The sequence below is a fragment of the Talpa occidentalis genome, unplaced genomic scaffold (assembly GCF_014898055.3).
Source record: "Talpa occidentalis isolate TD23 unplaced genomic scaffold, MPIMG_talOcc4v2.1 talOcc4.325, whole genome shotgun sequence".
NCBI classification, from domain to species: Eukaryota; Metazoa; Chordata; class Mammalia; order Eulipotyphla; family Talpidae; genus Talpa; species Talpa occidentalis.
This window is the reverse complement of record NW_023603463.1, coordinates 1473-17674: the sequence shown is the minus strand read 5'-3', so window position 1 is coordinate 17674 and position 16202 is coordinate 1473. Positions and strand designations below refer to the sequence as shown.

At 39.0% G+C, this 16202-nt stretch overlaps 1 protein-coding gene across 3 annotated transcripts in view; it reads right to left on the bottom strand.

Annotated features, from left to right (window-relative positions):
• Positions 1-15984, bottom strand: part of LOC119256600 (deoxyribonuclease TATDN1) — a 33401-nt gene extending 17417 nt beyond the window's left edge. For all 3 annotated transcript variants that reach the window (XR_005127836.2, XM_037524394.2, XM_037524395.2), the window contains exons 1-8: positions 15926-15984; positions 10876-10941; positions 8990-9039; positions 6284-6347; positions 4321-4464; positions 4193-4235; positions 2522-2607; positions 2394-2434 (exon numbers count right to left, since the gene is read on the bottom strand). Coding sequence is in view for 2 of the 3 variants with exons in the window: in XM_037524394.2 (XP_037380291.1) it covers positions 2394-2434; positions 2522-2607; positions 4193-4235; positions 4321-4464; positions 6284-6347; positions 8990-9039; positions 10876-10941; positions 15926-15947 (516 nt within the window). In the remaining variant the exon portion in view is untranslated. The remainder of the gene's footprint in view (positions 1-2393; positions 2435-2521; positions 2608-4192; positions 4236-4320; positions 4465-6283; positions 6348-8989; positions 9040-10875; positions 10942-15925) is intronic.
• Positions 15985-16202: the final 218 nt, after the last annotated feature.

The window sequence follows — 16202 nt, the reverse complement described above, 5'->3', positions numbered from 1 at the left end:
TTTATTTATTTATGCATACAAGGACAGTGATGCAGGCCACAGCTATAGGGGGTAAGAGGATTCACCAGAGACAGAGTTGGGAGCAGAACAGGCAGACTGACTGAAATACACTGCCGAGGGGGGCAGTGGGCAAGACAGGAGAGGTCTGCTGTGCCCTGTGGGTCAGCTCCCTGGCTGGGGATGGAACTCATGCCAGTAGCGGCTCCCTGCTATCTTTTTTTTTTTTTTTTTTAACAATTTTTTGAATTGCAAATATTTTTTATTTTTTATTTATTTATTTTTAATTTTTATTTATTTATACAAGCACTGGGTACAGTCAGAAGCACGGGAGGGTGAGAGAATTCACCAGAGCCAGAGCGGGGAGCAGAGCAGGCAGAAGGACCGAAGTACACTGCTGAGGGGAGCAGCGGGCGGCAGGAGAGGTCTGCGCGCCATGTGGGACCCTCCTCTGGTGGCCGGGGAGCAGCCGGGGATCGAACCAGCTCTGCAGAGGCCATGGGCAGCTTCGCAACCCAGAGCTCAACCGCTGCGCCACCGGGGAGGCCCACTCCCTGCTATCTTGATAGTGCTGAGACTTAACCCCTTGCACCACCAAGGAGGCCCAATATTGAAATAATTTTAAATGTGATTCTTCAACAAGTATTTCAGAGAATTATTCTTTATTTAGCAATCTCTTTTTTAATTAAAATTGAACCCAAGTTGGATTTGTTGTTGCTGTTATTTTTTTTAACTATTATAGAATCATCCAATTTAATTCTTATTTAGAAATAAAGCAAATGGGCTAAGAGGTAAAGACTGAAGGCTATTAAGTGCCACCAGTAATTCAAGGGCATTAACGAAAGTCTCTCAGTTCCCAAGTGCAATTCCAAAAGAATAAGCTGGCCAGTATGCTACAAAGAAGTGCTCAGTAATATCAACACCACAGCAACACAGGAAACACACATCACTTGTAGTATAAACATTGATGCAGATGCTGAATAAAAACTTGAGAGACTACATAAAATGTCAAAGCAACACAACATGGGTACACAGTAAAGGCTTGGTACTGTTCCTCTTTCCTTAGCTGGCACAGTATAGAGATTTTTTTTATAGCTGGATAACAGCTTTTTTGCTGGAGATCAATGAGGCTCTCCTGAAGATAGAAAATATGTATTTTCGAGCATTTTCTGAGGCAGATTTTCAGAGGCATTAATGATCCAGAAAAGATGAAAAAGCACTAGCATGGCCACTTGAGTTAAATGGTGGGCAGATAACACTTAGGGAAACAGCTCAACGCTAATGACTGAAATGACCCTACAGAGAAAGGCTTATTAGCACAGAAGCAGCAAACTACAGAAAGGAGAGGCTCTAGATCACTGAGGTAATAGTTTATGAACAGAGTTGACAAGAAATTAAGAAGGCAAACCTGAAATGAATGTGAAAAATTTTAAAATACTACTAAAATTAGTTTATATTTTTGCTCAAAATTTAATTTGAAGAACATTTAAAGAATGGCTGGTAGAAGAGGCAGAGAAGAAATATCCCATGCACTGTTAAAATGTGTAGGGGTAAATCGATGGACTTTCTTATGACCAGAATTCTGTACTCAATTCTTGTACTCCAAACAAGTAACTAATTAAAAGTATGATTTATGGGGCCTCCCTGGTGATGCAGCAGTTGAGCGCTGGGTTGCGAGGCTGCTCGCAGCCTCTGCAGCACCAGTTCGATCCCCAGCTGCTCCCCAGTCACCGGAGGAGGGCACACATGGTGCACAGACCTCTTCTGCCACCCGCTGCTCCCCTCAGCAGTGTACCTCGGTCCTTCTGCCTGCTCTGCTCCCTGCTCTGGCTCTGGTGAATTCTCTCACCCTCCCGTGCTTCTGACTGTACCCAGTGTTTGTATAAATAAACAAACAAACAAACAAATGAATAAATAAATCTTTAAAAAAATAAAAATAAAAAAATGAAAGTATGATTTATGTTTGGATGACATCTGGCCCAGAGATCAAACAGTAAACTTACATGTACTTCAAATGAGAGAAGAGCCTTAACAAATTTACCGTTACATGTGAATTACTTTAGAGGCCAATCTTTGTAATTACCAAGATGCTTTCATGCATCATACATTAAAAACAGCTCTTATACTGGGGCCTCCCTAGTGGCGCAAGGGGTTAAGCACCATACTATAAAGCAATCCTCAGCCTCTCCAGCACGAGTTCGATTCCCGGCCGCAGACCTCTCCTGTCTCGCCTGCTGCTCTCCTCAACAGTGTACTTTGATCAGTCTGGCTGTTCTGTTCCCCACTCTGTCTCTGGTGAATCCCTCACCCCCCGCATCTCTGGCCTGTACCCCAGCTCTTGTAAGCATAAATAAATCTTAAAAAAAAAAAAAAAAAAAAACAACTCTTACACTTACCACCCCACCTACACATCGATCTCTGTTTCTTTTCATTATGTCTGTGAATTAAAAGAGAGAACTTTCAGCAAATAGCTTGATTTCTGCAAAATTTTTAAATTCTGAAAAAGATTTTAGCTTTGACTCACCTAAGAATTCATCATGTGAGTTTCGACAGTGAAGAAACATTGGCAATTTTGTTTGTTCTGAGAGTTCAAACTGTTTTTCAAAATATCTTATAATGCAAAAAAGATTTCCTTGTTAAAATGTTATTTTAGCATGAGAAATACAATTACATCGAGTGATTTTTTTTTTTTTTTGGGGGGTTAGAGGAATTTTATCCTCTAGAAATTAGGACAGAAATGTAGGATAAAATTAATTCAGACATTTAAATACATCAGGCTTATTAGTAAAGCCTTTATAACATAAAACTTCTAGAAAGGAATACTTTATTTTCTGAAATTACAGATTTTCAGAAATGTTATTCATGGGCCCTTGACTGTCATCCCGTTACAAAGTCTGTTTGCCTCAGGAGGCTGACCTTGAAAACAGACAGAAACGGAGGAATGATGACTCCCTTCCTTCGGGCATAACCTAAAAACTATTACAGACAACTGTTTTTCAACTTAAATGTGAATATGTGAACTTTTAAGGTTGAGTGAGCCCACCTACATGAAATTCAAGAGATATCAAGTGATAATCCAGCTGTTAATCACACAAATGTCCTTGAAAAACCCAGCAAATAATATACCACTAATAAGCGGTGATAGGTTATATAAATGGGAGGCCTGAAAGAGAGTCCACAGTACATGACTTTGACCCTTCCTCTGCCCCCTGGTTATGGACCTTCATACTCCGAGAACCTGGAGGTTTAAGTCTAGGGTGTGACATGTTCCCTAGTCAGCCCACTGCTCACTCACTGTGTACATTTTCAACTGGGCTGGAACAGCAGGATCTCCTCTGTGGCAGGGCAGGGGAGGGAGGAGAGGCGGATACTTTTGGTATGCATAATCTGAAAACTCCTTTCAGGTCACCCACTAGCTTAATCAAGATCATATGACAAAAATGGTTAATTATTAATTATTTTGACAGAATTGGACAGTATCTTCAAAGTGAATTTAAGAGGAGATTCCTCCTTTGTGTTTAAGAAACTGAGCGGGATGAAGATTTGCCTATCTAAGTGTCTCTAGGAATAGATAATATACCTTGTTCATATTTTTGTATACTATGTTCTAGCAGTTTCTGGCACCTAAAGTACAGATATTTGTTGAGTAGAAAAAAATAACTAAATTAACCACCTTTAGAACTTCATTTTAATGTTTTACCATCTTGATAATTAAGACATTATTTTTGAAATTCAACAAAATGCTCAAGTTTTAAATCAATCTCATGACCTAATTTTATTTTCTGTGTGGAACACTGACCCAGGAGCTCCAAGCGAAGGCGATGGGTTGGAAACAGTCTCTAAGGCATGTCATCTAATATCTACTGCGGGTACAAGATAGTTTTTTAGCTTTGGTGATGGTTGCTATAATCCTCTTGGAGCATCCCTTACTCTTGAAAGGGTTCATGTACAAATGCATTAATTAAACAAACAAACATACAAAAAAAAGGCTCTATCTTGTAAAATTATCCTTACTTCTACCATTAAAATCAAATCAGATAGTTTATCAGTTAGGGAATTATAAGCTTTTCAATATAGAAAGTGAAAAACAGGAAATCCTGATGCTTAATCCAAATATATACTGAACTGATAAAAGCTGTTAATAACCATGCTTAAGATTTAACAATAATTTCTAAGGTCAAATAAATTTCCTTACTTGAGCTGAGTATCTTTGGGACAAAACTGTAGTCGGTCAAAATCTTGAAAATAAAAAGAATCTGTAAATAGTCATGACTCAACAGGACAATCAATTATTTTCACACACAGTCTCCAGGCTGCACTCACCGAGCCCACACTCCCCTATGGCTACCACCTTCCCCTTGTTGTTTTCAGCAAGATTTAGCAGCTCCTTTAAGTAAAGATCAGGGTTGTTCTTTTCAAATTCATCACATCTTGTAGGATGACATCCAACTGTACTGAAAAACATGTCTAACACAAAATGTCTTAGGATTATTTTCAAAGTATTTTCCATATTTATATTTAATATGCAAAATACTATATATTTAATATGCAGAATACCAAATTATTTCAACAGCTTAATTTTTAACAGTAATCATCAACGATTCAAACTACCAGATTTGCATTAGATTAATCATATAAAATTTTTTGGAATACCTTAACAAAGCTGTGACTATGAAAACTGCCTTAATGTGTGAATAAAAATAATTGAGTCAACTCATTCCAAAGCTTGGTATTTACTGAGCTAGAGAGAATAAAAAATGAAGCCATTACTTGGAGAACAAAATATTATCACCTAATTTTATTTTTTATATTGGCTGTTCATGTGACTGTCTTGTTTCATGTGTCTAATATAATAGTTAAAATGCATTCCCTTTAAAAAGGGTGATTTAAGTGATGGGAGAGGGGATTGGTTTTTCTAATAACAAAGCTCACTTATTTAGAGGCCAGACTTGGAGAGTTTTGACTGTATGGAACATAAATGTGAGGTCAAAAGCTATTTTGAGTGGCTTCAGGTAACTTCCCCTGAACCCATGGGGAAGGCACAGAGCCTTCCTCGGGACCCCATGCAGATGTTTACGTGTAAAGGGAGGCAGAGTTTTTAAAGTAGTGAGGGCACAGGTACATGGAGGGGGGAGGACAAGAGATGAAAATGGAGATCTGAGGACGTTTTAAAGTACCTGTTTGGCGATAAAAAGTATGGAAAAGAGTATTTTTATGTATTTCAAGAGATTCTGGGAAGAGGATTATTTTTACGATCTGAACCACTAAGAAAAAGTATCAGCAGACCACGAAGAGTAGTAAGTATTTAGAAAGATTTCCACTAAAAACCAGTATTTTATGAATCAGTATTTCAAAAAATATTAATATGGCATGCCTAAATCCCCAGTATATATAGCACGAGACATGCAAAAATAAAAAAGGCTAAAAAATTTAAAAGCAGATTTAAGTTATTTTATGTATCTAGGATTCCTTTAGGAATCAATTCCAAAACTTTATTCTAGACTTTAAATACAAAATGAACATAAAGTGAGCATATGAAGGACTATATATTATATTACTTGCATTCCTAGGGCTTTACAGTGTCTGGTCTGCAGAATCTTTAATAAATGATCTTTTCACAGATTAAGTTAAGAGTTTAACAGAAACACATTACAAAATACAAAAAAAAGGGGCCTTCCTGGTGGCGCAAGGGTTAAGATGCAACCTGTGAAGCTATCCGCAGTCACTGCAGCATGAGTTCGATTCCCGGCCAGCTAGAGAGCAACCCACATGGTGCAGCAGACCTCTCCTGACTTGCCCTGCTGCTACCCTCAGCTGTGTACCTCAGTCAATCTGCTTGTTCTGTTCCCCACTCTGTCTCTGGTGAATCCTCTTACCTACCCATACCTCTGGCCTGTACCCCAGTTCTTGTATGCATAAATAAATAAATCTTTCAAAAAAAATACAAAAAAATTCTACATCAGGAATATCTGAGACTAAATTATCTACCAGGTAAGCAGTTAATTTCCTTTAACTGAAATTTTAAAATAATTTTTTGTTAAGTACAATGAGAGGATTTTATTTAAGCATCTGGTATACCAATGGGCACTTTGAATTTTTTCATTAATTTTTTTCATTAGATTGAATTTTTTCATTTTAATCAGTCTGTTAACAGTCTGACATCGGTCTGTTTTCCTGTTGTTTCTACAGTCACTATCCATTGTATTGTACCTGAAGTAGCAGTCAGAGAGACTTCTTCAAAATAACTTAATTCTTATTTTTTTTGGTAAAAGTAATATGAGGATACCATTTGTTTGTGCCAAATGCAGTGCGTCTTTACTCTCTTGCAGACTTCCACCTGTAATCATAAACTGAAAAAGAAAAAAAATAAGCTGACTTTAACCTGGGCATCATCAGTTTCCCAAACATGGCTTCCTGTTGCTTTTTACCAGAATGTTTTTCCCTTTTTGACTATCACACACCTACCCTTTAAAATTCAGCTGAAATACCACCTCTTATGTAGTGGTGCCTGACTTCTCTACACACACGCAAACGCACACAAGTATACATGCATACACACGCACACAATCACATGCATGTCATGTAGAATTTGCCACTCCCCTATTAAAATGTACCTATATGATGTCTCTCATTCTAGATAGGAGTTCTGTAAGGACAGAGACCATGTTTTAGGCAGCCTGAAATAACTAAAGACCACTGAATTTAGAATTCTGTTACTCTTAATCAGTGATTCAACAGTGCTGACTAATTCAATAGTTTTCCCAGTGTGGTCCCAGAGCCACCCGAGCATGAGAGGTCAAAACTATTTTCTTAAGATGCTGTTTGTCATTTTCACCCCCATTCTGTCATTGGTGGGCAACGAGGTATTCCAGAGGCTACATGTTGTGTGACATCACAACATCACAGGCTGACTGCAGAAACAGAAAGTTCAGTTGTCTTCTACTAATCCAGACATTAAAGAGATGTAAAATAATTCCACTCGTCATTAAATTTTTTGGTTTGAAAAATACTTTTCAAAAAAATGTTTATATGATGTTTTCTGTTACATACAATGTTTTCTGTTACATATGTTTTTTGTTACTTTTAAATGAATTACTAGACATTTAAAAATTTCCTGAGTTTTAATTTCCAATATAGTGTATATCAATAGCTAAAATTAACATAAACAAAAGCTCTTTGGGGTCCTCAATAATAAAAGGAATGTGAAGGAATTCTGAGAAGAGAAAGTTTGAGAATCTCTGGGTTAAATGATGGATCCTTTGTAGGAAAAGTTATGGCTCAGTCAAAGCAGTAAATGTCTATAGAGAGAGTTATTAGATGCACTAGTGGTGAAAACGCCATCTTTTGCTAATATGTTAAAAGGAAAAATAACCACTATAAAGCTTTGTGTTATGGTGACTACAAAGGCAGTTCCGCTTAAATGCACCTTCTAAAGCAATGATTATGGCACGCTGATGTATACTTTTAAGCCATACTTCAAAATATACAAAATATAGGAGGAAGTACAAATGATAAACAGACATTTTCACATAGTAACTTAAACTTTTGATAGACTTTGAGTTACTATCAGGGAACACACAGCCATAAATAAATTCTCCACTGCCTGTAAAACATAGCATTAAAATATTAACAAAAGTATAGGGAAAACTGTATTGTTTACTACCTATTTTTTAAATACTAGACCAGTTGCCCACATCCAACACTTCAGTTATGTAAAATAGTTTCTAATCAAGTCTTTTTTTAACCTAACTTTTCAAAGTAGGTGAAAAATCATTAAGACCAAAGAGTGTAATTTCGTCTCCCAGTTTACAAGTGAGGATGATGATAAGGATGATGGTGGAGGTGGTGATAGAAAGATGGCAGCTTCCACACAATGGAGGTTGATTATGCCAGGTGTAATACCAAGTGTACTGCATTCCATATTTTACCTACCCCCCCCCAACAATTCTATTAATTAGATTCTTCTGTTCACTATTTACAGATGAGAAAAATGAAGTCTAGCGAGATGAAGCAGGTTACAAAGCTGTGAAGGATGAATTGGGAAACAGAAGTCAGGTTTCTGATGCCACATCTGTGCTTGTAACTACTTCTATGGTGCTTATAACTGCAAGGTACTGAATTAAATTTTAATTCAGAACTCATCCAAGTAAATTTCACTTCAGTTCTGTCACTTCTAAGTTGATGTTGCATGCAACTAGAAATGTGAAGATTAAAGTATTCTTGGCTGAAATTTAGGAACTTGGTATAGTTTGAGTTTGCAGGAAAATATTTTATAAACTGACTTACCAAACTGACTTATAAATGACCACACCATAAGAAATTACTATTATAACTTTAATCTTTTCTTATTACTTGTACATAATGACTGATACTAATTTTGGAGTTGGAGATGAAAGAACTCATTTAGTCAGCAGTGCCATTATTTAAAACTGATATACCACATTGTGGAATTTAACCTTATTTGTGTGTGTGTGTGTACATGTGTGGGCTAGTTTGCTATTTTTAAAGAAGCAGCTATTCTAATAATGACAGTAAACTAATATTCATTTGCTTAAGAGGAGGAATGTCCCCAATAATCAAATCATCATTTTGAAAATAAAAGTATCCTCTCGGTCATAAATGGTATACCTACACCATAAAAGCTAAACTTAGAGAGAGATACATGTCTTTTTATGACCACTTAATTCTAACATGCTAAATGATGTTATTAAAAGAAGCTTGCTATTTCACATACGTTTTTAAAAAATTTTCGGAGACCTTGTCATTTATCATTATTTCTGATCACATGGAAGAACTACCCATAAGGTCTGTGTCAATTAAATTGCTTTGAAGAGAATATCTTGACATTTCATTTCATTAACTTACTAATGTCACTATGTTGACAGTATATCTCCAAATACCAAGTGTGGCAATGGCTCTTTCCCTTCTATTCTGCAGTATTTTAACCAGAACTTATTATTAAAAGCTCTCAAGAGTAACAAAACTGAGTTACCTTTTTTACACCAATCTGGACAGCTCTCTGTATTATATCCTCTAAGTCATCTGTAAAATATAACCCCACATTAAGAAAACCTGGTAAATAAAATTTACCCACCCTATATTTAACCACCCTGTCTTGAAATAAAAATTCATGGTAACAACCACATTTATACATCAAAGTCAAATCAAAACTAATTGATGAATACTTATATAAAAAAAATAGAACTAGTGATAACTTTTTAAAAAATCCATAGAAAGCAAACTAGATGAATAGTTATTGATTTAATTGCATTTTTATCCAAACAGGGGAAACGAACAAAAATTAGGAGGTTCAAACTAGTGGAATTTGCTTGGTATAATTTAAATCACTTGCCCTGACCTTGAAACTTACTGGTATTGTATTTTTTTTAATAAAAATAAAATAATCATTAAGATTGTTTATTTTTACTAGGACTTTTCGGCATGCATTTGTAATGCCTCCTAAAAGATAATATAACATTTATTTGCAAACTTCAGTTAATGCTATATTTTTATAATTACTATTCCCATTAATTTTTATTTTCCTTGCCAGTTGCTTTTTATTTTCCCCCAAAATTCACTGTTAAGTAAAGTTAAACTTTTCTCAGGAGATCAACACTAATTATTAAGCACGGAGAGGCCTAAGAAATGGCTGCCAAATGAAACAATTATATCATAAAAATTTATTAATTTCACATTTATATAGCACAAAAAATGTGATCAACATTCAATTACTATTCTTTCTAGAGTAGCTAAAAAACTTCTTTTAGACAAAAAAGCATCCATCTAGTAAACTTATTTATACTAAGGCAAAAGAGTTTTACTCAATGTTATGAATTAGAGGACTGAAACTGATCACAATGAAATTTCACAAATGTGTATAGAAAGCATGAAATCTATTAAGTGCTAGAAAGGCAAGAAAAGCAAAATGTAAATTTTCAGTGGTCTTATAGTATCATATATGTAATACATAAAAACATCATCTAAACTTCCACTGGAAGCCAAAGCAGTAAATTTTGAGGTAAGGCTTATGAGAGCTAACATTTACCTTTCTTCTTTCAAGTGGCATCTAACACTCCCTATATTCAGAGCTTTCACTAAGTATCACCTAGAGACATAGTAAGATTTGATTTAGTAGATTGAAATGTACAATTCCACATCATTCAGAATCACAAAATTTTCTGTTTGCATTTATACAATAACAAGTATAGCACTTTTCTGAGGCAGTATTCACAGGCTTAGTTATTAGAGACATTCTGCTTTCAAAACTTGTCACCATCATTTCCTGCTTAGTCACTGCAAGTGACAAAAGAAGTCTTTTAAGTGAACTTGGTGTTATATAAGTATAAGCTATTTTCCTTCTGGCTAAGCTTTCCGTCAGTCCTTGAGGTACTACTGCCTCTCCCCACCCACACCATGGCTATCGAGGGCCAGTGTTACTTGGGTGGAAAGGGGAAAGGAACGACACAGCAGCACACGCCTGCCTAGTCACGCTGTCGTTTGTCACCTAGTTGGAAATGTTTTTTAAAAAATAGATTTTTGAATTCTGTACCCTACTGCTCAACTGCTAAAAGGACTAATTAAAACATCAATTATTGTTTGGCTTTTGTGCAGATGGCTACAATAGTCTACATTCAATATTATAAACCCCTACAGACAAAAGAGGTGTAATTAACACTTCGTTATAACAGTTACTGTATAAATGTTCTCTCATAGTTTATTAATATATATTTATGTTTCACTTTGTTTATAATTTTATCCAAGATGCTTAAGTCTATTAATATTTCAGTTAAAGAACAGATTATTCTTTTTAAGCTCTTCTTGAGGCACAACATTTATCTTCATGGAGAAATTATTTAGCTTAAAAAAGGAGACATTTACCTGGATGTTTTTGAACTCCCCTATAAATCCCTCTGAACATAGGATCTGTCAAGTTGATACCAATATCTGTGAAAAGCAAAAGTAAAATAAATGACTAATCATTAAGAGCCTCTATTTGAAACTATTTTAAATAAAAACTCTTGTTGCTGAAATAGTCATTCACACATTCATAAGCTCAAACAACATCTAAGTGACTACTGTTAGTTATGGCGCGGATACCTGGTATCCAAAGGTGAGTAAGATATAACTCAAGCACTCAAGAAACTCACTACAGACTTGGGAAGGCAGACCCATGAACAGGCAATCTAGAACTCTTACCAGTAGACACTGGCAGCTGCGGGACACAGACTAGGAACATCCTATTTAGTTGGAGAGGTGCCCCAGAGGGGCATCCAGAAAGAAGGGATCCCTGAACTAATCTTAAAAGAGTGCCCTGGAAGAAGAGGGGAAACTGCAGACAGAGGAAGCAGCAAGAGCAAAGTATCCAGGGTGTGAAAGAGAACAGTGCTTTGGAGGGAGTCACTGGCCTTTCCAGCTGCTGGAGAGACTTGAAGGGAGGGAAAGGTCAGACTCAGCGATGTTACAAAAATACCACACACAACAGGAGGCAGTGAAGGCTTCTGGGCAGCGGACCGACTAGCATCCTGGCTCTCTCATCCTGGTGCCTTTGTGGGAGGTGGGGTATGAAGAGCAATGGAGTGAGGATATCTCGTTTAGAAATAGGCAAGATCTCATATTTGCAGTGAAAAGAGCCTGAATTAAGGTACTGCAAGTGGAAATGCAAATCATTTATTTCCTTTACTCACCAATTACGTGTGAAGACCAACTCTGCCAATACTATGTAAGGAGTTAGGGGGCCTGGAAATGAATACATACCAACACCTGGTCCCTGCACTTCAAGAATTTAATATTCTGTGTGGGAACTATAGATGTAATCTGTATTTGTGATACAATAAGCTTGAGTGTAGGCAACACAAGGCAAGAAATGTTTATATCCTTCACTATTGAATCTCTAGACGCTAGCACGCTGGCTAGCACGCTGGCCGGCACGGAGCAGGAGTTCTACACACAGCAAACCTGTGGAGCATCATTATGTGCCCAGGAGCACAAAGGAGGGGCAGGAAGGTAAGAAGCTAAGGCTTCTAAGCTGGCAAACAGAAAGGCCACCCTACAGACAGACGTGCATAGGCACAGACTCTATCTTCAAGACCGAAAGGCATTCACTGTGTCTGTAGAGCACTGTTTCTCAATTGACTTGTTCTCAATCAATACAAAGGGGCCTAGGAAAGATTCACACTGATCATCTGAAAGTATTCCACCTGTGAGCAAGTTCTAGGAATTACAATAAAATGGAGAACTGAAGTTCTGGAATGTGAATATGTTTTGGAGTCAAAATTTCTGCACTGCTGAGGTGCTTTGTCTCCACCACTAGACTGTGAGCAAGTTTTTGCTAAGGACTGATTCCTAGCATTTAGCACAGTAGGTGGAAGACACAGAAGAGATTCAGTAAATATTTGCAGAATGAATGAATAAATCACCAGGCTGGCAAGAGAACTAAAGACAAAGAATAGGAAATAAGCCCGATTATGAAATACGATCAGAAGCACTAACCAGCCTGCTTCCAGGGACATGGGGCAGGGTAAGAATCCCGTTAAAGAACACAACTACAGGTAAACCTTACATAGCTGGATGGCCCTAGGAGGAAGTTCCTACTACTGCCCACTGCTCTCTCACAGGCTCACTTCGTGGTGGTGAGGAGGCTGCTTGGATAGGAATCACCTAAAGCTTTGCTTCTCAAACTAAAGGGTGTTCCAGACAATATATAACACATTCCCTGGAGTATCAAATTTACTTTAGAAGATTTAGAGGATAAAATACCTTTTTAGCTTAAAAAGGGCACTATATTATTTCAAAGGTAAACAAGAGACATCCACACACATATTGCAAATGCATCAAGATCTACACACGATGGCTGACATCCCTGTCAGTCCTTCTTCTGTGTCCTTAAGTGAACTTTTGATGGATGAATTTTAAAACACTGATGCTTTGAAAAGGGAGGCTCCACTGCACCCCAAATCCCATCACCTGACAACGATAAAGTATAGATTGTTATTGCTATTACAGATTGAAGACATTTACTCAACAAAGTCAAAGAAATTAGCTGCAAGTATAACCTGGGACAGAAAGTTGAGGTAGGTGTCCCCCCAGAGGAAAAAAAAATAGTTCTGCTTCCCCCATCCCTCACCCATATTTGAAACATGGTATAGCCACTTGTTAAGTGAAAAGCAGGACTATAATCTGGGGTAGTCAGTTGTCCTAAACCAAAATCTAAACCTGCTTTTGTAGCACAGGTTTAATTTTCATGCAATTGTTTCATGAACCAATCTTCTATGGGTCTAAGATGTTTTTCAAAGTACTGTTCATGACAGAGAAGTCAGTATAGTGGGTCAGACCCTGGCCAGGGATTGAACTGGTGTTGCAGTGGCTACCGACAGCTTCATAGTTCTGAGACATAACTCCTTGCGCCATCAGGGAGGCCCATGTCTGCGTATTTTTATGTGTCTGTATAAATATTTTACAAAATTAAGGAAGGTAAATTAACAATGGTTAACTTCAGGAGAGTGGAAGTGAAGGAGCAAATACAAAAAAATTATTCCCTTAACTTCTGTAGTAAGTTTTTTCTAGCATATTTGGTTTAGATTTCTTCATTAATTTTCTTATCACCTTACCACTAAGGCAACATATTATGCTGCCCAGTCATTCATACTTATTCAGTGAAACAGTCACTGTATTAAACTCCTGGGAAACAAAGATAAATAGCACTAGGCATCTGACTTAAGAGTGTGGTGTAGTGGGAGAGGCAGCTAAATAAATATTTAAAAAACGTGGAATTATGAAATCTTAAAGAACAAGGGAAAATCAACCAGGCAAGAGGGTAATAAGACACGAGAGGCAGAGAGGACATTATGGCCCCAAACTCTCACTCTAAAACCTTATCAGAAGCAAGAAAACAGGGCCTCCCCGGTGGCGCAGCGGTTGAGCGCTGGGTTGCGAAGCTGCCTGCGGACTTTGTGGCGCCGGTTCGATCCCCGGCTGCTCCCCGGCCACCGGAGGAGGGTCCCACATGGCGCGCGGACCTCTCCTGCCGCCCGCTGCTCCCCTCAGCAGTGTCCTTCGGTCCTTCTGCCTGCTCTGCTCCCCGCTCTGGCTCTGGTGAATTCTCCCACCCTCCCGTGCTTCTGACTGTACCCAATGCATATACAAAACAAACAAATGAATACATAAATAAATAAATAAAAATACATGCCTCTCTTAAAAAAAAAAAAAAAAAAAAAAAAAAGAAGCAAGAAAACAGCACCTCCTGAAACCCTGAAGGCAGAAGAAAAATGCAGTTGAAATGAAAAATGTTATTTTATATAGACCACTCTGGAAGCCATATTGAGGACAGATTTAAGGATACATGGCTTGAGACCTGGATTTAACTTGATACTACACACACACACTTTTCTATAAAATTAATGCCTTTTTTTTCTGGGGTGTTTCATGGTTCTTACCCCACATCCCCCACCAATTACATCACAGATTAGTGTGGAGAGCCTGCCAGACATCACACCTGAAAAGTATCTCTAATGAGGACTTACCCCTCAACTCCACTTCAGTTTTCTCCACAGCGTTTCATAAATTCTCTGCATTTGCTTTGTCTGTACCAAAGTTTGACTGGACGTACCTCTGCTGTCTGAAAACGGCGCCATCAATTTTTCATCGTTCCACAGTACTTAGCACAGTATTTGTGGAAAACAAAAAAAACAACTGTGCCAAACAACTCTCAGATATAAGCTATTAATCCTAACCTCTCTCCTGAGTGCAGACTACATTTCCAATTATCTACCAGCATCTCTACCTGGACATCCTATAAGGATGTCATTTAACCTAATCCAAATAGATGTCACTACATCTCCACGGCACTGCCAAACCAATCACGCTTCCATCTCATATCCTGGTATTTACCCAAACCATAGTCATCTTTGTTCACTGTCCCTTACCTGCCCTATACATTCAGCTGATAGGTGCTGAGTACATACACATCTCATTTCTCTCTCCCATTTCCACTGCCTTAACTCAAGCTCTACACGGCTTCTCTGCCTCTCCCTGTCTTCCACAAAACCCACACAATCGCTGTCAAGAGTACCTTACTAACGCACACATGTGACCATCACTTTCCACTTTAAGGTAGTGATAGGCTCCACGAAGACTAGGATCATGCAGTTTTACCCCAAGCTGTGTCTCACAGTCCAAGCTTGCGGGTAGACAACTGGCACACCATGAGTTACTGAACGAGCGCTCCCTGTCAACAGCCTTCAGCAGAGCTCCACTCTACATGCAGTAAAACGAAACTCAGCAAGACCTGCAATCCCAAGTCACCTTTCCAAGGCTAGCTCGCACAACCTCCCCCCGATTTCCCTAAGCGCCTGGTAGTGAACATGCTTGCTCCTCTGGCTGCGTCCGGCATCTCCCTTTTGCTCGACTGATGCTGAATGAATTCTTCTATTTGCCAAGTAACAGAATTAGTTTTTTCCTACTATCTGTGTCCCGCAGTTTTGTCACCAGATGGGGCGACGCCAGCAGAGCAGGGGACGGGTGCCAGCGCCACCAAAGGGGTGCGGTAAAAGCAGGACGGATGCATTCATTTTAGGGCCCCCTCGAGGCCGGGCAGGGGGTGAGGTGCGGGGCGATGGCGAGTACCAAGGTGATGGGCCTTTCTGGTCTTTTCACTTCCTTTTTTCCATTTTTATTGAACACGACCATATACTGAAAAGAACATAAATCAAAATTGCTCAGTTCATGAATTTTCAAGTAAGCACTTCCGTGACGCCAGCGCCTGGCCCGAAAGCCACAACATCGCCATTACCCAGAAGCCCCCGCTCGTTCGCCCACTGAGCGCCCTTTCAACCCTTAAAAATTCGGACATTTCAAGTCCCAGGCTCTGTGGCCACAGCGGACGAGGCCTGACGGGCAGCAGCAGCGCCTAAGGCCCGGAGAACGCTCTTACCTATAAACTTAAAGCGACTCATGACCGCGGCGGCGGGTCCTGCGGGGCGGAAGCGGGTCCTGCGGGGCGGAAGCGAAGTGACCTCGCTGGTCCCGCCCCCAACAGGCACTTCCGGCCTCCCAGGAGGCCGCGCGCGGCTGAAGGTGAGCGGCCGTCATGGCGTTCTCGGCGCCGGCGGCCTACCTGACCCACCAGCAGAAGGTGTTGCGGCTTTATAAGCGGTCGCTGCTCGCACCTGGAGTCGTGGTGCATCCACAGGTGGGAGCGGGGCACCAGG